The sequence below is a fragment of the Caenorhabditis remanei genome, chromosome V, assembly GCF_010183535.1.
Source record: "Caenorhabditis remanei strain PX506 chromosome V, whole genome shotgun sequence".
NCBI lineage: Eukaryota > Metazoa > Nematoda > Chromadorea > Rhabditida > Rhabditidae > Caenorhabditis > Caenorhabditis remanei.
In genome coordinates, this window is record NC_071332.1 from 2,129,851 (window position 1) to 2,154,520 (window position 24,670).

The 24,670-nt window shown below is 38.1% G+C and overlaps 5 protein-coding genes across 5 annotated transcripts; all 5 read left to right on the forward strand.

Annotated features, from left to right (window-relative positions):
* Nucleotides 1–699: 699 nt before the first annotated feature.
* On the forward strand, nt 700–6,817 carry GCK72_016807 (uncharacterized protein; the record flags this gene model as incomplete). Its single annotated transcript, XM_053731704.1, has 8 exons — nt 700–957; nt 1,574–1,740; nt 1,794–2,147; nt 3,223–3,481; nt 5,894–6,060; nt 6,114–6,285; nt 6,336–6,472; nt 6,661–6,817. The coding sequence occupies 8 exons, from the start codon at nt 700–702 to the stop codon at nt 6,815–6,817; spliced, it is 1,671 nt and encodes a 556-aa protein (XP_053580617.1).
* Nucleotides 6,818–7,833: 1,016 nt separating this feature from the next.
* Nucleotides 7,834–9,163, forward strand: GCK72_016808 (uncharacterized protein; the record flags this gene model as incomplete). Its single annotated transcript, XM_053731705.1, has 4 exons — nt 7,834–8,082; nt 8,492–8,652; nt 8,706–8,874; nt 8,927–9,163. The coding sequence occupies 4 exons, from the start codon at nt 7,834–7,836 to the stop codon at nt 9,161–9,163; spliced, it is 816 nt and encodes a 271-aa protein (XP_053580618.1).
* Nucleotides 9,164–13,325: 4,162 nt separating this feature from the next.
* GCK72_016809 (uncharacterized protein) lies at nt 13,326–14,441 on the forward strand (the record flags this gene model as incomplete). Its single annotated transcript, XM_053731706.1, has 3 exons — nt 13,326–13,517; nt 13,566–13,678; nt 14,192–14,441. 3 exons carry the CDS (start codon nt 13,326–13,328, stop codon nt 14,439–14,441), a joined length of 555 nt encoding a protein of 184 aa, XP_053580619.1.
* Nucleotides 14,442–15,920: 1,479 nt separating this feature from the next.
* Nucleotides 15,921–17,820, forward strand: GCK72_016810 (uncharacterized protein; the record flags this gene model as incomplete). The annotated part of the gene is made up of 4 exons (XM_003101645.2): nt 15,921–16,006; nt 16,054–16,291; nt 17,399–17,511; nt 17,559–17,820. 4 exons carry the CDS (start codon nt 15,921–15,923, stop codon nt 17,818–17,820), a joined length of 699 nt encoding a protein of 232 aa, XP_003101693.2.
* A 3,170-nt stretch (nt 17,821–20,990) lies between these two features.
* On the forward strand, nt 20,991–23,877 carry GCK72_016811 (uncharacterized protein; the record flags this gene model as incomplete). The annotated part of the gene is made up of 5 exons (XM_003101608.2): nt 20,991–21,126; nt 21,400–21,514; nt 22,095–22,213; nt 22,458–22,960; nt 23,644–23,877. 5 exons carry the CDS (start codon nt 20,991–20,993, stop codon nt 23,875–23,877), a joined length of 1,107 nt encoding a protein of 368 aa, XP_003101656.2.
* Nucleotides 23,878–24,670: the final 793 nt, after the last annotated feature.

Here is a 24,670-nt window from a genome sequence, read left to right on the forward strand (position 1 = left end):
CTCTTTATTTTCTTTCAACGATCGTAGCGGATGACACTTCTTTTTTTGAACATCGGTTACAGTAAGCCTTAAAAAAGAACTTTCCCGAATTTTCAGCCTGAAAATGCTAGAAATGCTAAAACCACATCGGGCCTCATTAATTAACCGGACTGAGATTCAATTATTCTTACCATAAAATCTGTAATAGAGGCGCACCTTCCGGACCTGTTAGAGCGGTCCTCGGTTCTCAACGGCAATATTAAAAGGTTGTTACCTGACAACATATAGCCTAATATTTATAGAATATTTCTTCAGTTAAAGCATTTTAATATTTTTGGAGACGACCGAGATAGGGTTCTCCAAAATGTTGCTTGTTTTTGTTGCTAATGGGTGCTCCTCTATTACAGGTTTTACGGTTTTCTTATTTTTTCGGATGTTCCAGTTCTTGGACCAGTATCTTACTAAGAAAAGCTGCTCATGTATTTTTGATATCTACAATTTTGTCTAGATCGTTATCTGACAGTCATAGTTGTCCGGAATCCGGATTCCGAAATTCCGGAATTCCGGGTTTTTTCGTCATTCCGGTTCCGGATTCCGGATTCCGGAAAATTAAAATTTTGATTCCGGATTCCGGATTCCGGTATTTGAAAAACTTCATTCCGGTTCCGGATTCCGTACTCTCCCTCAAATGCAAATTGCGTATAAAATTTCTCTTTCAGAATGACTATATTCACTGAAATCCAAACGAAATATCCGCCCTCACGATATCAACTACTTCTGGAAGCTTCCTATTCAAAAGATCCTCCATTTTTCCTGGAAAATCTCAAAGATTCGATAAGAAGTAGTCAAGAACAAGATGGAGGAGAAGTGACTATTGGCCAAGTCCAAGAACATTTGAAAATGGAAAGTTTTGTTGATGCGAAAAAACGATCAGTGGAGGGAGACCTGTACAGTTTTAAATCAGATGAAAACTTTTCGGTGGGTGTATTTTTCCTTATATTTTCATACTGGGCTAGCTCTTAACTCGGTTCAAATCTAGACTAGATTTGTGTTAATCAGCTTTGTTGAAGGTATAACTACCCTTCAAGCATAACAATCCCAACATTTCCCTTATCTGGTACCACCGGATATGAATTTGACACACGGAAGTCGGAAGTGGAGACTTTTTCAGGTCCACTGGTACGAGATAAGGGATTTTTACATACTTGTCAACGGGCCGGCTTGTAACTCGCGTCAAAATGAATATTATGAGCTTTAATGTGCCGCGGGCCGGGAAAAAGTGCCAAAAAACGCGAAAATGGCCAAAAACGCCATTCTAGCCCGGCCCGCGGCATATTATCAAATAGTCATCCGGCCCGTAGTAGGTCACGGACATAGAACTCGTCGAGATCTACATTTTGGTATACTTTTCAGCTCATTATATTCATTTTGACGCGAGTTACGAGCCGGCTCGTGTCGGCCCGTTCCGGCCCGTTGACAAGTATGGATTTTTATGCTCGAAGGGTAATTCTACTTTCAATACAACTAATAACCTTTGTATTATTGCTGTCAGTTGTATACTGTCGAAACAAATCTCATACTATTAATACTTCAGTTCAAAACCAAACGTGTCGTTTTCTTCGGCTGCTTCTTATTCGGACTCATTTGTTGTCAATTGGCTTACAATTTGTATTTTGACCAGGAGGTACCAGTAATAATAAGAGTTGCATTTATAGCCATCCTATTTTGTTCACCGCAGTTTGTCATTACGTTTTCGACCATGTAAGTTTGAAATAGATATATGTAGATTTGAAGTGAATGTTCATGAGTTTCAGGCAAAGCGGTGACTGGCCCAACCCACCGTCCACTGAGAACTATAATTCGATAAGTGTGTCAAAACTGAAACAACGCCAACTGGAACTCATCGATTGCTACCTGAATGAAGTGTTACCGATGAAAGAGGAAATTCCCGCTCTCCGTTATCGACATGACGTTTTGAGAATGATTTTTGTTGGAGAATGGGTCTTTTATGCTTTCTTCCGCGTTTGCTATTCAATGTATCATCTGTCAAACAACTGGTGCGACAAGGAGATTCGAGGAATTAACGGTATAGACAGTGCTAACTCTATAGCCGTGTTTTTGTTTCTCGGTCTGTGGCTCATCTACTGGTATTTTTCAAAGTTGGCTAGGTCTCCTGGTAAACACACAAAAGTTGAAGTGGGAAACTTTTGACGGATAATTGATTTCTGATATTACGTTTGTTTAATTACCTTCTATTTGAAGAAAAATTCGATTTTTCTCAATGTGTTTAAATAAACTATTCGAGATCTCACTGCGTTACAAAAAATTCAACATTTCAAACCAAAATGAAGATTATATATCTTTTATTAAATTCAAACTGATATGGGTGGAAAGCAGGGGGCGTTGACTGTGAAGCAGTCCACTTGTGAGTTGGTGACCGCTTTCAATAAGTCGGATAACTCACACAATGGAGGATATTATCACAGGAATTTCACTCCATTCAAGTTCTAATTTGTCTACTTGGACACTGTATATTTGTCATGCATTAATAAAACATTGAAACCATAATGCGTGTCTAAGTTTTCAGATCTGTCAGTTGAAACTGCAAAAAGAAAAAATGATGCAAACGCGCTCTATCGCGAAGGGTCTTTTACCACCGTATGTAGATTTGAACGGTCCTCCTCATTCTCGTTATTTGCATCGCTCAGAGAAGACAGTTGTCTTTTTTTCTCGTCTACCACTTATTAAATCGAAGACAAGTATTTAGTATTCTTTTGAACCAATTTCAATGAGAAGGGTTCATCGTACTAATTCATCATCGTTCTTACATTTAACAAGGTTTTTTAGGATAACAACTTATATTATTTTCGTATTTTTCAAAAACTAAAAGAAACCTTGTGAACCATCTTTAACCATTACCATCAAATATATATGTAATAAATGTTTTGATCAAATGACCAAAACGGTACTGCACATAGTTAGCCCCATTATGTGATCAAGCAACTCCTGTCTAGATCATTTCCTGGACAGCGACTCTCGTCTAGAGATTTTGGTTGGACCACTCGAGACGAGTGACCTTGAGCTATGTAAACCGACGCAATGGTCAGAATGGTTCTCCTCCTATTTGCCGTCCTTCCCCCCTACCGACCATTGCAACAGGTTGCCTGGCTAAATCTCACATTTTAAACGTTTCTTTTTCCTCCCTCCCTCAAAAACAAGTTTGCTCAAATATTCCTTTTTCAGAATGACTATATTCACTGAAATGCAAACGAAATATCCACCCTCACCATATCAACTACTTCTGAATGCTTCCAGATCGGAAGATCCTTCATTTTTCTTGGAAAATCTGAAAGATTCGATAAGAAATAGTCCACAACAAGATGGAGGAGAAGTGCCTATTGGTCAAATCCAAGAACATCTGAGAATGGAAGGTTGGGTTGATATGGAAAAAGAAGCAGTGGAGGGAGAACTATGGTGGAATAAATCAGATTATCACTATTCGGTGGGTAGATTCTTAACATACAGTACTGGTCCTATAGACACAAACTTTGGCAGTTTTCAGTTGAAATCGTCCAACTTTGAGAGGTCTCTAATGAATCATGCAGATCAAAAGTAGAGCTTCATTTTTGTAGTTGACAACTTTTTTGTACGAGCACTCCCTAGAGAGTAATGGTCATTTTAAGACGACAGCTCAAAGATCACTCTATCAAGCACTGAAATTTGATCGATTTGAGAGAGAAATTACTTTGTCGATATGTAACTTTCTAGGGAGTGTCTGTACAAAAAAGTTGTCAACTACAAAAATGAAGCCCTACCTATTTTCGGTATGGTTTATACACAATCTACCTTGTGAGACAATTAATGGTACCGCAATACCCACTCAAAGTTGGTCATTTTCAACTGAAAACGACATTCGTTTCTTTTTTTCTTCTTTTCCCAGTACTATACAGTAGCGAGCATAAGTGAGTATACCTCCATACTTTCATATGTATCTCAGCTGAAACAAGTCCGTTTTGCATAAACTTTTTTTTCGAAGATAGCTGAAGTATCCAGTAAAATTGACATAAGTTTTTTGTTTGAGGTGATCAGCTGATTTTTAAGATTATTGATTTGGTTCTATTACAGTTTAGATGTCCTTTAAAAACTAAAACGTCCCTTAAAACACTTAAACGTCCCTTAAAACACTTAGACGTCCCTTGAAATACTTAGACGTCCTTTCAAACTCTAATTTTTTTAAAACGTCCTTTCAAAAGTAAAGACGTCCCAAAAAACGTTTAAACGTCCCATAAAATGTTTAGACGTCCCTTGAAATCCCAAAACATAGTTCTGAAGATTCAAGCGTCCCAAAAAACATTTAAACGTCCCACAAAACATTTAAACGTCCCAAAAAATATTTAGACGTCCCTTGAACACTTTCAGTGGCTTTTAGTGTTGAAGGGACGTCTAAACATTTTTTGGGACGTTTAAATGTTTTTTGGGACGTCTAAATGTTTTTTGGGACGTCTAAGTATTTAAAACCAAATTTTCGGACTTCAAGGGACGTCTCAATATTTAATGGGACGTCTGAACTTTTTTTGGGACGTCTAAATGTTTTTTGGGACGTTTAAACCTTTTTGAACATATTTGGGATCCGAAAGGACGTTTAAATGTTTCAAAGGACGTCTAAGTATTTCAAGGGACGTCTAAGTGTTTTAAGGGACGTCTAAGTGTTTTTTGGGACGTTCAAGTTTTCAAAGGACATCTAAACTGTAATAGAGCCATTGATTTTTCCTGATCTTGATTTGAAAATCCGGAAAAAAACTTTTTATTTTTGAACTAGACCCTATGATTTTTTGAGTTGAAAATGTTGAGTAACGTTTATAAAAACAAAATATATTGTAGGAATGCTTCTGTAAATTTTGAACATCGTGCTACAGCTCCAGAGGCCCAAAATGATACGTTTAGCTAAATCGTCATAACTCATCGAAAAATGGTTCAAATTGGTTGAAAATTGCAGGAAAAGATGCGTATTATGTTGATCAACAATTTTATAATTAGAAATAATGTTTTTGAAAAAAAAATGTTTTCGAATTTTTTTCACTCGAAAAATTTTGGTTTCCAACTTTTGCCCAATTTTTGATGTTTTTTTGATTATAAAACAGTAACGATTCGCGAGTTTAAGTTGAATTTTACATGAAACATCAAATTTAGATTTTCATTAATTTAATTACAGCAGTTTCGTAATCAAAAAAACATCAAAAATTGGGCAAAAGTTGGAAACCAAAATTTTTCGAGTGAAAAAAATTCGAAAACATTTTTTTTTCAAAAACATTATTTCTAATTATAAAATTGTTGATCAACATAATACGCATCTTTTCCTGCAATTTTCAACCAATTTGAACCATTTTTCGATGAGTTATGACGATTTAGCTAAACGTATCATTTTGGGCCTCTGGAGCTGTAGCACGATGTTCAAAATTTACAGAAGCATTCCTACAATATATTTTGTTTTTATAAACGTTACTCAACATTTTCAACTCAAAAAATCATAGGGTCTAGTTCAAAAATAAAAAGTTTTTTTCCGGATTTTCAAATCAAGATCAGGAAAAAGCAATAATCTTAAAAATCAGCTGATCACCTCAAATTAAAAATTTATGTCAATTTTACTGGATACTTCAGCTATCTTTGAAAAAAAAGTTTATGCAAAACGGACTTGTTTCAGCTGAGATACATATGAAAGTATGGAGGTATACTCACTTATGCTCGCTACTGTATGTACTTGAAAACCGGTCTGAAACGGGCCGGTGCGTAACTCGGACTAAATGGCAAAAAGCGGATCTCGCTGAGATAAACGTTGTTAAAGTTGTGTCGGCCCGGTTTGCAAGTATAATCCTTAACTACTGATATGTTCAAATCTATTCTACGAATCTTTCAGTTCAAAACTAAATTTGCCTTTGTATACGCCTGTATCATATTCGGAGTCATTAGTTGTCAGTTGGTCTACAGTTTGTACCTTGGCCAGGAGCTATCACTAACAACAAGAGCTGTGTTAATAGCTATCCTGTTTATTTCCCCAATGTATGTCATTGGGTTTTCGACAATGTAAGTTCGAAATGGAAATATGTAGAATTGAAGTGCATTTTCACCAGTTTCAGATCAGGAGGCAGTCACGGTGACTGGCTCAACCCACTCTACAATGAGGACTATAATTCTATAAAGGTGTCAGAACTGAAACAGCGCCAACTTGAACTCATCGATTGCTATCAGTATCAAGTGTTACCGATGAAAGCGGAAATTCCAGCTAGCCGTTATCGACATGACATTTTGGTAGGTTCTAACTGATTCCAGAGTTCTAGTATAACTATTCTCGGTTACAGGCAATGATCTCTGTTGGAGAATGGATGTTTTATGCTTTCTTCCGCGTTTGCTATTCAATCTGTCACCTTTCATTCAACTGGTCTAACAAGAAGGCTCGAGAACATGACAGTCTGGACATTGGGGTCTCTGGAGTCGTGTTTTTGTTTTACAGTCTATGGTTCATCTACTTTTGGCACTCTTCGAAGCTGGGAAATCGCTGCCCACCCCCTGTTACAAAAGCTCCGCTAATTTCCTTTGTTTAAAATAATGTAATAAAAATGCTTGGCTATGCTGCTTTCCAATTGTTGATCAAAATTGCACTAAATTCAAACTTGTGACGCCTAGCCATGGATGGCTAGGCGTCCTGTTAAACACACCAAGCAAGCAGGCGGCGTTGACTGTGGAGCCGTCCACTTCTGAGTTGGTGGCCGCTTTCAATGAGTTGGACAATTCACACCATGGAGGATATTATCACAGGGATCTCACTCCATTCAAGTTCTAAATGACACCCCATTGGTTACTGTATATTTGTAATGCATTAATAAAACGTTGAACACATTTTCATAGCTTCTAAGTTTGAAACAGGAAAGCCAAGGATATGCGACAAAAAATAAAGATGCAAACGCGCTCTATCGCGAAGGGTCTTTTACCATCGTTTGCCGATATGTACGGTCCTCTTCATTCTCGTTATTTGCATTGCTCTGAGAAGACTATTTCCCTTTTTTTTCTCGTCTTCCACTTATTAAATCGATAACAGGTCTTTAGCATTCTTTTGTACTAATTCCAAGCCCCCAATCCATCATCGTTCGTACATTTAACTAGGTTTTTTTAAAGACAATATATGTTGTTTTTTCGAAAGTAATTTTGTAAAACTTGTGAAACATTATATACACCAAATCTCTGAAATCAATGTTTTGGCCAAAACACCAAAGTGGTACTGTGCATAGTTAGTCCCATTAGGTCAATAAGGAGTTAAATAAGCTAGATTCTAGAGAGTTTCCAGGACAGTGCAGAGACCACTCGAGACGAGTGACCTTGAGCTATGTACACCGACGCAATGGTCCGAATGGTCCTTCTCCTATTTACCGTCCTTCCCCTTATTAACAACTGCCAAGTGGGTGATCAAAGGAGTTTCATGAGGTTCCGAATTTTCAGCCAAAAAATGGTCAGCGAACTTATTCCGGCCAGACTAATTGGCCTTACTGAAACTCAATTATTCTTGCTTTTATTTCTTCGGAAGTTCCAGTTTTTAAGGCAAAAAATTCACATCGGGGACCAATAAGAAAGGCTGCTCATGCGACAATTCATGCCTAGATCGTTATCTGCCAGCGTCTGGCAATGTTTGCTCTATCCACTCTAGTTTTACGGCTGTCCTTAACCTATCTACCGACGCAATGGCTCTCTATCCCTCTACCAACAATTGTAATAGGTTGCCTGGCTAAATCTTGCACTCTAACTGTTTCTTCTACCTCCCACCCTTGCTCAAAGAAAAGTTCGCTCAAAAATTTCTCTTTCAGAATGACTATAATCACTGATATGCAAACGCCCTCGACATATGAACAACTTGTGGAAGCATCCATATCGGAAGATCCTCCATTTTTCTTGGAAAATCTCAAAGATTCTATAATAATCAGTCAACAACAAGATGGAGAAGAAGTGACTGTTGATCAAATCAAAGAACATTTGTATATGAAATATTTTGTTGATTGGGAAAAACAATCAGTGGAGAAAGAATTATTGTGGTATAAATCAGATGAACGATTTTCGGTGGGTATATTTTTAACATATTTAATTGCAAATTGGTCCGCCGTGTAACTCGACGGGTTCTATGTTTGTGGCTTACTACAGGCCGGATGGATTTTTGTTAATATTTTGCGCAGCGGGCTATAACGATTTTTGGCACGTTTTCCCATCTCGCGGCCCAACGGTAGATTGCGATTCTGAAAAACTAAGTTACACTGACACTCAATCGTGTTTGTCAGTGTAACTTGGTCACTGTAGTTTGTATTAATATGAAAAACTTTTTTGACCACTTTCGCGTTTTACACATCTTGCCGAAAATTTGGCACATCTTGCCGAAATCCACATTCATTAAGATAAATATTTGTGTCGTACCGGTTTGCAAGTATGATTCTTAACAACTAATCTATTAAAAACTATATCATTAACCTTTCAGTTCAACACCAAACTTGCCTTTCTATACCCCTGTATCATATTCGGAGCCATTAGTTGTCATTTGGTTCACAATTTATATTTTGGCCAGGAGATTCCAGTAATAATAAGAGCTTTGTTAATAGCCACCGTGTTTATTTCACCGGTGTTTGTATTTTCGAGCATGTAAGTTTGGAACGGAAATATGTAGAATTAAAGGGAATTTTCACGAGTTTCAGGCCAGGCGGCCGCGCTGAGTGGATCAACCCGCTGGATAATGAGAACTATAATTCTACAAAGCTGTCAGAACTGAAAGAACGCCAACTTGAACTCATCGATTGCTATATGAAAGAAGTGTTACCGATGAAAGCGGAAATTTCAGCCAGACGTTATCGACATGACGTTTTGGTAGGGTCTAACTAACTCTAGAGTTTTTATTACTGTTCTCGGTCGGTTTCAGACAATGATCATTGCTGGAGAATGGATGATTTATGCTTTGTTCCGCTTTTGCTATTCACACTATCAGCTGTTTTTCAAACGGTCGAACAAGGAGATTCGAAAAGTTAACATTATGGACATTGATATCTCTGAATTTGTTGACATTATGATCACTGTAGGCTCTGCATTCGTGCTTTCGTTTCACATTGCGTCGGTCTTTATGTCTTGGCATTCTTCGAAGTTGGTTAAACATCATTAAAAATAGCACTAAACTCAAACTTGTGTAACTTTCTTCGTTTTTATCGTTCTAAAGATCTAAAAAGAGATTTCGGATCCTCTTGTCTTCAGCTTTCTTCTGATACCAATTTGTTTCCATTTCAAGCAATTTGAGTTGTTTTCATTTATAATTGTTTTTTACTCAACTGTGTATGTAAATATCTGGATAAATTTTTCGTCAGCCGTATAAAATTCAGTTTTTTTTGAACCAGTCTTGTCGTAGTCATTGTAGAATTACAGAATGAATTTTACGGAATAAAACTTCCCTTGTTCAACACGTATATTTGTGAATAAAACTAAACAGGACAAAATAATAATTATTTTACATCTAGCTAGAACTTTTCAGATATTCTAAGGCTAAATCTCAAATTGTTTCCCTCCAAAATGAAAGTGTTTCCTAGAGAATTACAGAAATCAATTATTGAAAATTTCGCAAAGCCAAAATGTATTAGGTTGTCCCATAAGTTTTCGAACATTATTAAAATCAAATTTATTCAAAGCCAGAATATAACAAAAATCAAACATAGTGACCACCTTTATCCACGACTCTTTGCCATTTAGTAGGTAGAGATTCAATACCTTTCCGCCAAAACTCAGGCTGCTTCGAGTCAAAATACTTCTTCAACCATTTCTCGACCTCTGACTTTGTTTTGAAGTCCTGGCCTTCAAGGGATCGATGCATGTCGCTGAACAGATGGTAATCCGAAGGAGCGATATCAGGGCTGTACGGAGGGTGAGCAGGGACTCTCTAGTGGAATGTAGCCCGGAGAGACTTGATCGTCTTTGCGGTGTGTGGTCTTGCGTTGTCATGGAGGTTGTGGACTTTGGGACCGTGTAGAGGGGAGGTTTTCAGTTTGGGCTTCACCTTTTGTAATTGAGATAGTTTTCGGTGATAGTTTTTGCCCCGGAAGCAGTTCCCAATAAAGCACTCCATGAACAGACCACCAGACGGAGAGCCATATTTTCTTAGGGTGTAACTCCTGTTTGACGACATCCTCTGGCTGTTTATCAGCATCAACCCACTGGGCTCTCCTGTGGTGGTTTTCGTATAAGACCCACTTCTCGTCCGACGTAACCAAATGATCCAGCCAGTTGAAATTAGGATGCAGGGTTAGAAGTTGCAGTGACATGTCCACTCGGCTCTCAAGGTCAAAGTTAGACAATTTGTGTGGTATCCGTCTTCTTATTTTTTTTAACTTGCCAAGAGCTCCCAGTCCTCTTTCTACCGCAGAGTGAGTAGAGCCCATTACTGTGACCAGTTCACGAATGGATTGAAGTGGGTCACTTTCCACTACCTCCCGTAACTTGTCAATGTCGAACTCCACTGGTCTTCCAGAACGTGCTGCTTCGGCCAAAGAAAAATCATTATTTTTGAAACGATGGACCTAACGGCTAATTGTCTGCCGTTGAGGGGCAATATCCTTTTAAACTTCAACCATACGTTCTTCAATCTCAGTGATTTCGGAGTTAGATAGAAACAAAAATAAAATGACATGACGAGTATGAAGTCGGTCGGGGCCAAAGATTGGTGCCGCGTTCATTGAGAGGAGGCAGCCAGAAAAAATGAATGTTATTGTTAATACACCCAACGTCTTATATAATGGAAAACATGCACTATTTGGTTTGATTCTCGCTCTCTGTCCTATAGCAGATTAACAAAACTATGTTCGAAAACTTTTGGGACAACCTAATAGAAATCGGCGGGTTCTATGTTTGTGACCTACTTTGGTAGGTTTTTGAAACTTATTCCCGGTCCGTGGAACCATAGCAAACAAGCATCAGGCTCGTAATAGGTCACAGACAAAGAACTCGCCGAGATATACATTTTCGAATATTTTTCAGCTCATAATTTTGAGATTCAAGCGAGTTACGTGCCTTTTGGAGAGACACTGTTACCAGGCTTCATGGAATGGTTACATTAATTTTTATTTTTAGAGTTATGGGGCGTGAGCTATATCATTGAAAAGCTAAGAAAACGCAGATTCCAAATATATATGCAGTTTTGGCCCTTGAGGTCTGGTATTTGAGAAAAAAGAGATCAAAATTTATTACCTTACTGGCGTGTGAAAAGGTCCAAACTTTTACCTCGTTTTTTTTGAATACCAGGCTTCGTGGGCAAAAACTGAATATATATTTGGAATCTGCGTTTTCTCTTTTTTCCAACGATATAGGTCACATCGTTATCTTCAAACTGACTCCATAACTTTCCCTAGCAAGTTTGAAAAGTACAAATTACTGTAACGATTCCATGACCATAACTAGTTAGCACAGTCTAGTTCGTAGAAAATCAGCCACCCTGACAATACGAAATGTTTAACACTTTAGTATTTCCAATAATGTTAAGACTTTAAAACAACATGAAATCATAAGGAAAACGAGAAAATGGGCGGAGAGATGGAACTACCTGAGATCAAACAGTTCTCAAAGTGAAAGAAAGCACGTATAGCACGGTTACGGTAACTTATATGATTTCAAATTAGTACTCGGAAATAAAATAATTAACAAATTCTTATTACTATTCCTGTCAATCACTAATAAATAAGAATTCCCAAATAAATAATCAACCCCAGCAAAACAAGGCCAAAAAGGTATTTAGAATGATGTCATCTCTAATTTTTCAACTTTTAGTCAATGATTTGTTTGAAGAAAATGATTTCATCGTTTCTCGCCCCCAGTCCATCTGTGTTTGATCTTGACGTCAACACGATGGGTGTATTAGTGGAGAAATGAAGAAAACGAAGAATAGGAAGGAGGAGGAGGATACTGTCATTGCTGTCTGCTGCTGGTGTCATCTAAATCAATTTGCATGCTGATAGCGCTTTTATTACTTTTCCTTCTTGTACCAGTTAGGGACAGTGTCCCCACTGTCACTTATCATGCGTGAGTTTAGAGATAGGGCTTAGGGCATTGGGTTAGGGGGAAAACTGGGTTCATATAGACGCAACTTTAAATGGATTAGGTAAATCAAATCTAGATCTTCATTTTTGTAGTTGACAACTTGTATGTAAAACTGCACGCTGAGATGGTATAGAGCTTGGAAGTAAGATAGAACGAGCTCAATCATAAGGTGGTGTAGTCCTCTCGGACAAGACTAAGTTTGAAGGCCCGTTATGATGTCTCAATTTAATAAATTAAGTTAAAAATTATATAGCATGTGTAGATCAAATCTAGATCTACATTTTTGTAGTTGACAACTTTTTTTGTGAAACAACACCCTAGAGAGATACGGTAGGTTGAAGTTAGGCTCTCTTTCTGAAGGCAAATTTTCAAAGTTTGGAAAACAACTGCAAACAATTTTTTTTTTCATTTTTCTCTAGAAATGTTCTAGAAAGAGCTCTACATAGTTTATTCTCATATTTTAAATCCTTATATAGTTTTTTTCCAACAAAAACCTACCCATTACAGTAATCTAGATTGATCCGACATCGAAATACCCGATTTTATGAAAAATTGAAAACTAAGAGTATTTACAATTAATTAAAAGATTCTTTTAGACACTATTTATATGATTAAATATCTGAAAACGTGAGAATTCTAAATCTATTTTCAAAGTTTTTCTAGCGTGAAACCCCATTGAGATACAAGGCTTTTTGTCAGGCATCAGATTTTTTCAATTCGTAAATTTGCTTCGTCAAAACTAAAAGCCTGGTAACTCAGCGTATTTTGACGTTAGACAAATTCTAAAAACAGATTTAAAATCCTCACGTTTTCAGCTTTCTAATGATACCAAATTTTCCTTAGAAATCCAAAAATTGATTCATTTCCAGCCGCATTTCTTGAGAAGCTCTTTGAGGCGGCGAAGAATCAGATGTCTCTGACTACCTTTGTACTAGATGATCCACGTTGCGTACATACATAAATGTTATATTTTTGAAAAGCTGAAGACGTGAGAATTCTGAATCTATTTTCAGAATTTTTCAAGCGTAAAAACCCAATGAGATACAAGGCTCTTTGTCAGGTACCCGATTTCAATTACCTGTTAGGAACCTTCTCTGCCAAAATCCTTTTATCTCAGCGTATGTTGACGCTAGACAAATTCTAAAAACAGATTCAGAATCCTCACGTCTTTAGCTTTCCATTCATACCAAATTTTTTCTAGTGACATCACCACCAACTTCTACACTCGATTCGTCAAAACTGTCTACATGGAGGATATGAATAATTTTGATGTTAAAGAAGAGAAGAAACACAAAAAGTATATAATTCATCCAGATACTCCGATAGAATTTGAAAAGTATAAATACTATTGGAATGAGTCACATCCAGAACTGAAAGGAGTCATGAATGTCTGTGAGTACCGGATCAGTTGGATGATTGATTTGAGGGAACTTTATGAGGTATAGGTCTAGTAGATCAAATCACCAATTAATAGTAGGAAGTTTCAGACCTATGCTCCGGACGGTTCTAAAATCAAATCTTTGTATTATCGATGCCACTTTGCGCAGTCATGTATGGGATTGGAGTGTCGGGTGGATAGTCGGCTCTTTGTTCCGCCAATGTGAGTTTTTTTTAATTGTTAAAGAAGGAAAACTATTAAAATTTTACATTAACTGCATAGACCAAGTCTAGCTCTCTATTTTTGTAGTTGACAACTTTTTGATAGCTCCGCCCACTCATGAGATAAACCTCCTTGAAGATAGGTACCTCGAAGAAGAGACGCAGAGTAGCGAGGGCATCTGATTTCTCTGCGTCTTTCCCCTTCACTCTTTCAGTCATCGTCTTTGAAGGTGATTATCTCAAAAATTAAAAATGCTATCAAAAAGTGGTCAACTACAAAAATGTAGAGCTAAATATGATTTCTAGTTTTGTAGTTGATAACTTTTTGATAGCTCTGAACGCTGTTGAGATATAAACTGTTAAAGATTTGCGCGAGGGTGAGAGACACAGAGAAGCGAGAGGTCTGTATTCTCTGCGTTTCTTCTAATAACGCTATCTTTGAACCCGCTTAATTCAAAAGCGTAAATAGCTATCAAAAAGTTGTCAACTACAAAAATGAAGCTCATGATTTCAGCTTTCTCACCGTTTTCATCACAATCTTCTGGGTATTTAAAAAGATGTTATGGAGAGATATGAAGCGAGTCGAGCGGATTCAACGGGAAGCCCGTCTAGCTGAAGACCAGGGCACCGTACGTGTCGAGGATGGCCCCCCGTCCTACAACGCCGTCTTCTCCCTGGTCCCACCCTCCTACGAATCTGTTATGCTGGGAAAAATGACGTATTCTGCATCTTCTTCTGCATCTTCTTCTGTATCTACATCGTAGAGAATGTTTAGAGAGCTTGATCTGTTTTTACGGGTTTCTATGTACATGTTACAGTTCAGGGATTATAAATAAGAACTATTTAAACTTGTGGGTAGACACGCGACGCGACCGCAGCGCGCCATCGTTAACAATTTACAAAAGAAGACTGAAAAAAAATGTTGTAAGACAATGTTATTGTTTTCCTTTTTATCACGCATTCTGTGATTTATGATTACAATGATAAAGAACCTGAACAGGGGGAATTTTTAGTTTTTGGACTTTGGAACCGTGTATCTTGGTTCAATTGGATGTTAGAAACATTTTGAATACATATTCAGAATCCTCACTTCTTTAGCTTTTCAAAAATACTGCACATGACAAGACATAAAATTCAGGACATCCGGTCACCAAAAAATTTCAAAAAACAAAAAAGTTTAAAATCATTTCAGACAAAGGATTTTCAATGCCACGTATCTGGGCTCATTTTGAGCCCAGAACAAAATTAAACATAGATTCAGAATTCTCGCGTCTTCAGCATTTCATTCGTATAGCATTCGATGTGAAAAATCGTATTTCCAGAAAATTTAGTGAATCCGGAGGACATGCAGGACAACATATCGACTATACATAGAACTTATTATATTCAAAAGCAAGGTGTGCTTTTGAAAATTGACAAAGAAAATTTTTGAGACATTATGAAACTGGGACATTTCAAAACTAAAAAAAAAAGTGTCAATCCTGAATCTGTATCCAGTTTTTGTCAAGTAGCTTCATGAAGATTAACGAGATATGGGTTTGAACATTTTTGAGAATTTTGAAGCCATGAATCTCGGTCCATTTTGAGCCCAGAAAAAATTTGGATACAGATTCAAAATCGTCACGTCTTCAGCTTTTCATTAATATGAAATTCAGAACGTTTAAACAAACAATGAAACAGATAGACTAAAATTCTGAATCGATATTCAAATTTTGTCAAGTATCGCCATGAAGCGAGATATGGATGTTTGAAGTTTAATCAGGCTAGTAGTATAACTTTTTTGACTATTTTCTCGGGTTTTGGTAATTTACCCCGGCTCACGGTAATTAACGATAAGCCATTTAGGCCACATCCATAGAACTCGCCGAGATCTACATTTTTGTATATTTTTCAACTCATAAAACTCATTTTGAAGCGAGTTACCGGCCAGTGTCGGCCCGTCTTGGCCCAGTTGACAAGTTTGCTATTCGCATGTAATTCTACAAGTAATTCTATCACAAATTATACCTGGATACCATTCATTTTTATCCAATATCTACATTTTTAATGCTATCACCTCAAATAATCAACCACATTCTCCCTCTCCCTCCGTCATGAATTTGCTTTGGTTGACGTAATCTGGCACCACGAGGCGACAACAAAATTCAGAAGACATAGAGAGAAAAAGAAGGTATCTAAGGCAACACTCACTCGCATTTCGGACATTTTGGCTCCACGAGCAAACACTTCACTTCTCAAAGGCTATGCTGATTGCATTTTTTATATCAATAGCCTTATTTATAGTCGTGGTGGAATCAGATAATGTTACTATAACAAGGACGTATCATTCGTAAGATTTCTATAATCTCAAAATCAATCAAAAATTTTCTCTTCCAGTTATGACTCCGATGAGACCTACCAACGATTCATTCAAACAATCTACAAAGAAAACGCGGCGGTTTATTTTGATTCGTTCGAATATGATTATGATATTCACTACAAAATCCGTCACGAGCATCCCCTGGAATTCGAGAAGTACAAGTATTATTGGAGTGAGAATCATGAGGAGCTCAAGGAATATCGGCATTTGTGCGAGTACTATTTCTCAGGGCATGATTCCTTAGAGTTGTTCAGGGTGAGTCCAGTGGGGCGTACTTGTCTTCTTCAGGACGACACCACACATTTAGGCAGTTCTTGATAAGTACTAGCCAGTAACTTTGTAGTATCTCGTAGTCCAGTAGAGCGTAGAGTCGAGTGGAGGAATTCGAGATTGTTGACGATGAATTTGAGATCTTTTTATGCAAAAATATGAAAAATCACAATTTTTTTTTACTAAAAACCGATAATTTTGAGTCTAAATGTAGATCTGAGTGTTCGGATGTCTCAGGAACAGGTTTTTGAGCGACAAATTTCGGATTATGAACCAAAATTGATATTTCCATGTCCAGATGTGTGTCTGGATGTCCGGATATCCGAAATTCGAGTAATATGAAAATACCGCGTTTTTAAGCCCTAAATTCAAGGCATTTAATCCCAAAAATTGACATTCTTACGTCCATCTGTGTGTCCTGATGTCCGGATGTCACTTTGAAGTTTAAGTGCTCTGCAAAAATTCTGGCGCCTGTGGGTCTACTGTAATTTGGACGCTTTAAGTTCCAGGACAAAAATTTTGATGAACGCGGAGTGTCCGGCACTTGAGAAACGCGTAATCGGAATATCAGAGTGTCGTAAAAAAGGAATTTTTGAGGCTTCTGTAGGCCTTCAAAAAAATAAAATTTTCTACCGGTAATACATGAGACTAGGAAGCTGAAGACGTGAGGATTCTGAATCTGAAGTTAAAACTTTTCTAGGGTTTAAACTGACCGAGATACATCGCTTTTTTGTAAAGTCGAGTGGATCATGTCTAAAAATTGTATGATCTCGAAGACTATTGCATAGACGGAATCTGCGCGCTCCTTACAACCGCGCTCTACCGAAATCGAAGAAGATAGTGTGCGAAATTGAGAGACTCAGAAAAAAAGAGACATTTTTCAAGAGCATTTCGGTAGAGCGCAAATGCAAGAACTCTGCCGAGCTAATAGAGTCATTGTGATTAGAACCACCCTTGACTTTACAAAAAGCGGTGTATCTCGGTCAGTTTGAGTATTAGAGACATTTGATCTACAGATTCAGAATCCTCATGTGTTTAAGTTCCTTGTCTCCCTAACCGATTACCCTTAATATCTTAACCCAATTCTTCCAGACCCACTACCCCAACAACACTCAACCCAAATCCTTCTTCTTCCACTGCTCATTCCCCTACTCTTGCATTGGAATCGAGTGCCAAATCGAGACCCGATTCGTGTTAGGTGTCATGTAAGTCTCCCATGGCATCGACCTCTCAGAACACACAAAACTTCCAGATTCGTCCTGGGCCTCATTCTCTCCCTCTACTTTGCCCGAAAGTGTATAATGAAGGAGATCAAGCAAATGGAGAAGATCCGAGACCAATGCACCCGGCCACAGTACCCACGGGGTCCCCGATTCATGCCACCGATGACTCCTCTGGAAGCACCACCACCCTCATATAACGTCGTGTTCTCCTCCACGTCACCACCGTCCTATGAATCTGTGGTCAGGGATAAGGTGACATACACCTTACCGTCTTATAGTTCGGTTGCCTAACCATGGACTTATTAGCTCAGCAGGTTTCTTTCAACTGCGCTCCACCGAAACTCTCTCTTTTTTTCTCTGAGTCTCTCAATTTCGCACACAATTTTCTTCGGTTTCGGTAGAGCGCGGTTGTAAGAAGTGTATATGAGAGGGAAATGAATTTTCGATGTTCTGTGACTGTCTTCTATGTTTTTATGTGTTTTTATAATAAAAAATCAACTTTTCCAGTCCGAATATGAATAAAACATGTCTCAGGTGTAACCATGGAAACGTTAACACCTGCTTATTTATGTGTAAGTTTTTCGCGACATTTATATGACATTTGAATTGAGAAAAAGGTTATGATAGGAAATTGGTGTGGGGGACTAGACAACATTTTGCAATTCCAGTAAATCTAAAAGCTATGATAGTAAAGAAAAATTGAAACCTAATTTTACATTGGTAAAATACGCGTCACAACGCGATTCACAAATTCTTACAGGTTGCATTTTCCGACGTGTTTAGAAAAAAAATGTAGAAAAATAGGGAAACAATTTGAAAAATGCATATTTTACAGTTCTTCAATATGCGTAATAATTTTTTATATGACCTGAATAACCCCATTAGAGATCTGACGCGGTTTACTGATAAATGCCAATCTAATAAGGGTTACGGTAGGCGTAATCGGGATTTCGCTGTTCAAATTTTCATAAAACTCTCTGAATGAGTGTCTATAAAAATGCGGAGTAACAAATATATTGATGATGTGTTAAAATTTTGGAGCGTGATTTATATCATTTCAAAGCTGATTACGTGAGGATTTTCAATCTATTTTCAAAATTTTTGTAGGGTCTGATTGAACGGAGATACAAGGCTTTTTACCAGGCATCAAATTTTTGTGAGTTCATTTATTTTCTCGGTTAAAACTAAAATCCTCGCATCTCAGCGTATGTTGGTGTTAGACAAACTTTGAAAACAGATTCAGAATCCTCACAACTTCAGCTTTTTGATCATACCACATTTTATAGTATAACACCACAGAATATCTCCTATTTTCCAGTGACAACACCAGCAATTTCAACATTTTCCTAGAGTCAAGACAAACTTACTAGGGAAGGCCTCCAGATGATCGTAGAGTTCCGGGGCGTGACTTATATCATTGGAAAGCTGAGAAAACACTGATTTCAAATATATATTCAGTTTTTGCCCTCGATGCCTGGTACTCGAGAAAAACGAGCTCAAAGTTTTCAAAGTTTTCTGAAGTTTGACCTTGTTTTTCTCGAATACCAGGCGTCGAGGGGAATAACTGAATATATATTTGGAATCAGCGTTTTCTCAGCTTTTCAATAATATAGTTCACGGTCAAACGATGGTCTTCCCTAGTAAGTTACAAGACATTCCACTTTTTTCCAAAAAATATATGTATAACATTTGTCACCTAAACATATGTTTTACTTCGGCTGCTCTCAAAAATTTCATCAAAGTTCATATTTCCTAATAAAAAACAGCGTGTCCAACACACACACAATGACTCATACGTTGCTTTGTTTTTCCCCTTATTTTCTTTCACATCTATTCCTGCCCCCATTTCGCAATAACCTGAAATTCCATGACGCGCTTCGCTTCAACAAGAGAATTAGAGAAACATACATCATATCCTATGTCCGTCACCGCTTCTAGAAAATTCGACACCTCGTACTAAAACAGTGTCTCTCTTAGCAACTTCCCCCCCCCTCTCTCTCTCTTTTTCCCGGGTCTCTATTCAGTTGTTGTCTCGTGTTGTGTGCTCTCTTATTTCTCTGCACCCTCTCCATCCGTCATACTCTCTCCTCGACGTCTGCCTCTCTAATTCTCGTCTCTCACAAACAATCCTCTATTTCTGCCATCCGACCTCTGCCATTTCTCCAGTTTTTTTTGGTTTCACCGACTCGATTGTCTCTGCTCAAAAGTGCTCGGCGATATGGGTGAGTTATAATAATTAGTTTTAATTGCATAATTGTTTTAAATCTGAACTTTTTGGTAAGAAAGAAGACAATTATGTATAGAAATACTAATGCAGTGTGTTATTGTTTTTCCCCCATCACTAGGAGTCCATGTGACAGAAAAGACAGAAATCGATAATTATCAAGATTAAGGAATCTGAGCCTAAAAATTAAGTTTTTCAATTAGTATAATATATGTCTGGAAAGCTGAAATTATGAGGATTCTGAATATAATTTTGAATTTGACCAAAGTGAAAAATGTACCGAGGTACTAGGGTTTTAGTTTCGATGTCACTACCCATTAAGGCTCAAATTGTTGTATCTCGGTTCATTTTGGTCGTAGGTCAAATTTGAAAACAGATTTAGAATCAGAAGAATTTCAGCTTTTCAAACACATATTTTTTTTTTTGAGTTTTACGGAAAATAATAGAACATATTATGGCTAGTTTTGAAGGGGTATTAAAACCGCGCCCGGGGGAGGCTTCCAAAAATTGAATTAATCTTTTTGAGATTTTTTCAATTTTTCATCGAAAATGTGAGCATTTTTGATGATTTTTCAGAACTCCTTCTAATTCAGAATGATAGTCAAAAATGTGACTTTTTCGTGAAATTTTTTTTCAAAAATTCGAAAAATTTTAAGTTTTAAATTTTGGTGCCAATTTGACATTGACATTTGGAATTTCTGGGTCAGATATACTAACCAAGGATTTTGAAAAGCTGAAATCTGAAAAGAAACAAATTTAAAATTTCAGAAAATTATAAAATTCTTGTTTCTTCCATTTTTATATATGAGCGCAAATATACATATTCGCGCTTCATTTGAACATAACTCGGAAAATTTAAAATTGAAATATGTTGAAACTGGAATTTGAGAAAAAAAATTGTCTGAAATTATCTGTACACAAGTTTATAGGAAATTCCAAAATATATTCCCCTTATGTCTAACGGCTAGACAGTACTCTCCTCGTTTTGTGTACTCTCTAGTTCTTCTCTTACAAAAAAAAGCCTATCATTCATAATTGAACAATAAAGATAGTTGAATCATACAAAAAAGAAAAATACGTTTCCTCAAATTTCATGACAAACAACAGAACAAACATTGTGTATACCTACAACTAAAAAAATTTCAAAAATAAAAGATTTCCAGGTGACATACGCCGTCTGAAAGACGGAGACATTCTCAAGTACAGTTCCGGAATCTTCAGTTCAAAATGGAAGAGAATGTACGCTGTCTTGTTCAGCGATTCGAGACTTGTGTGGTTTGAGCAGAAGGGGGATCGTAAGCCGAAGGGAAGTGTCCTATTGAAAGATGTGATTCCTTATATTTGTGTCGGATTGATGACTGATCGGATGCCAGGTGAGAAATACATTTTTTTGTAGTTATTAACACGATACGCTTCTTACAACCGCGCTCAACCGAAACCGAAGAAAATAATGCAGGAAATTGAGAGACTCTGAGAAAAAGAGACATTTTTCAAGGGCATTTTGGTGGAGCGCGGTTGCATTACCGTAACCCCTGTTAGAAATGTCTCTTTTTCTTCGAGTCTCTTAATTTCACTTCATCGGTTTCGGTAGAGCGCGGTTGTAAGGCGCGCTAATAACATGTTCCAACATTTTTTTTGGTTTTCAGTAAAACGTCCAAACGTACCTGAGGGAAACTCTGTGCACCACTTGGTTGGAATTGGAATGAACCCGAAAGCCGACCCTTGTCACTGGATTCTGTTCGCCTCGGATTCGGATATTGAGTGAGTTTCTTTGAAAATGATATGACTGGAAAGCTGAAGACGTGAGGATTCTGAATCTGGTTTCAGAATTTTGCTAGGACTAAAACTTGCTGAGATATGAGGATTTCAAAATCTGTTAAGAACCGAGATTCAATGATTTGATGTTCAAGGGCTTGTATCTCGGTTTATTTCCGTCCTAGACAAATTTTGAAAACTGATTCAGAATCCTTATGTCTCCAGCTCTTAGAATATATGTTTTAAATTAAATAGTTCTAAAATCTTGATCCCTTTCCATTATCTTCAAAAGTCTAGACCAAAATTTGGCATTTATGAGGAAATTGAATTGAGAAAAACACGGCACAAATTGAATCATCTTATTTTTTGCGTCATTTTGACCTACTGGGAAGTTAATTAGGACACTAAGATTAGATTGGTCGAAAAATTGCTGTTTTGAAACCATGGTTTCAAAATGGAACAGTTTCGAAAAGAAATGTTTTCACTGTTTCGAAATTTCTTGGTTTCAAAACAAAAAATGAGTTAACTTCAAAGCTGGCATACATCTGTTACAAAAAGAGATCAAACATACAAATCAAAATTCCAGATCCTGGTTCCTCGAAATCACCAAAACCTTGCCAAAACCTGCTAACCCACCACCTCAAGGAGGACCAGGACCTCAAGGACCACCACCACCACAACAACAAGCGGGTAGTGGGGGATACGGTAAGTGATATCGAAATCGAAACTAGTATGGTTAAAAAGCTGAAGACGTGAGGATTCTGAATCAGGCTTCAGAATTCTGCTAGCATCACACCACGCTGAGATACACAGCATTAAACTTGTCATAACTTCAATGACGTGTATCTCAGCGGCCTTTGATGCTAGACAAAATTTGAAACCAGATTCAGAATCCTCACGTCGTCAGCTTTCTAGTCTTGTTTAAAATTTTACAAAAAAGTTTTTCCAGTCCCCCCTGCAGTCTACCCAAGTGCGCCTCCACCAGTGCAACCTGGCTACAATCCCCCTCGTCCAGGTCAAACCTACCCATCCCAAGGACCGCCCGCATACGGTCAACAGTACCCCAATAACTATCCCCAAGGAGGCGGTGGTGGCGTCCCCACGTCATCTCATACTACAGTAATCGTGAGGGACGGTGGCGGCGGGGGTTACGGTGGCGGAGGTTACGGTGGATACGGTGGAGGCGGTGGCAGTGGATTCGGCTCCACTGCAATGGGATTCGGCGGTGGAATTCTGGCGGGAAGTTTGCTGGGATATGGCCTCGGATCGATGTGGGGTGGACACCATTCGTATGGAGGAGGATTTGGTGGAGGCGGATATGGAGGAGGATATGGAATGGGCGGTGGATACTATTCGGATAATGACACGAATGTTACGAATAATTATTATAATTATGGAGATGGAGGGAATAGTCATGATAATAGTTCGAGCAATATGAATGATGCGGCTGGGGTGAGTTGGAATTGGGAAAAAAGAGATGCGGGGGTGGCCTAGAAACACAAAAAGTTGGTGGCCTAGGATTCCAGGAGTAGGTGACCTAGGATTCCAGGAAGTTGATGGTTTAAGAACCCAAAAAAAGGTGGCCTAGGATTTCAGGTGTAGGTGGCCTAGGAACCCAAGAGTACGCTGTCTAAGAGTCCAGAATTATGGCGGCCTAGAAACCCAACTATTCTAATGATTTTGGGTATCAGGAGTTATGGCCTAGAAACCCAAATTTTGGTGGCCTAAAAACTCTGAATTTGGTGGCCTAGAATCCACCAAATTTGGAGTCCTAGAAACCCAAATTGAGATGACCTAGGAACCCATATACCGGTAATCCAGAAACATGCAAGTATTTCCCCCAGAATTGCGAAAGTAGGTGACCGAGAAGTCCAGCTTTTGCTGGCCTAGAACCCCAAAAACTAAATGAAATAAGAATTTTTGACCTGATATTTGTTAAGATTCAAAATCTACGGACTAGGATCCTTAAAACGAGATGACCTAGAATTTCTGAGAGTTGGTGGCCGCGAATTTCAAAGGTTCAGAATCTTACATAGTTTTTGGCTGAAAAGATACAAAGCTTTGTGGCCTAGGATTCCCATGACCGAATTTTTCGTTTTTTGGGTTTCTAGGCCACCAATCAACCTTTTTTCCAGAACGCCAACTCCCAACAACCCGCCGACAACAACTACGGAAACGCCAACGCCGATCAGGGCACCTCCGACAATTACGACTATGGAAATTCGACGGAAGACTACGGTAACGCCGGTTACGATGCCGGCGATTTTGGCGGCGGTGACTACGGTAGTGGTGGAGATTGGGGAGGTGGCGGTGGAGACTTTGGAGGCGGAGACTTCGGAGGCGGAGACTTCGGTGGAGGCGATTATTAATTAATTAATTAATTAATTGTCAATTAAGACGTCCTTCCTTTATAATTCGCTTCTTTGCTTTATTATCTTCAATATATTGCTGTGCCATCCATTTTCAGTTTTTTTATTTTCTGCAATCCCTCCTCTGCGATAATAATGAATAAATGTACAATTTGAACCCTAGCAAAATTTTTTCAGATTCAGAATCTGCACGTCTTAAGCTTCCCAGTCATGTGTATTTTTCCAGGAAATTTTTAAATTCACACAAAATTAAAGGACATTTACAAAAGTAGGCTAAAGTTCATGGGAAACTGAATTTGGGTGTTCTAAGATTGAAATGGACATCTGGATGGACAGACAGACAGACAGACAGACCGATGGACATCCGTTATCCTCGCTATCATCGCTATCATCGCTATCATCAATATCATCGCTATCACCGATATCATCGCTATCATCGCTATCATCGCTATCCTCGCTATCATCGATATCATCAAAAATCAAAAAATCAGTCATTTCCAGATGGAAAATTTGTGTTTTGAGTTCAAAATTTCAGATTTTCTAGTTTTTGAAAAATCTCACGGAATCTTATCATCATTTTGTTGTTTTCCTTGACCACCACCTCCCACGGCTCACTGGACTGTGCAAGGCTACTCAAAAAATGCACATAAATTCAATTCTGGGTGTGAAAATGAGAATCAAGACACACACGAAACCCGGAAACTACGAGATCAAGAAGATAATGGCTACAAAAGATGAAAAATGGATGGGACCGCCCATTTTTTGATCTGGTTAAAGGTAAGGAGCGGTTCTG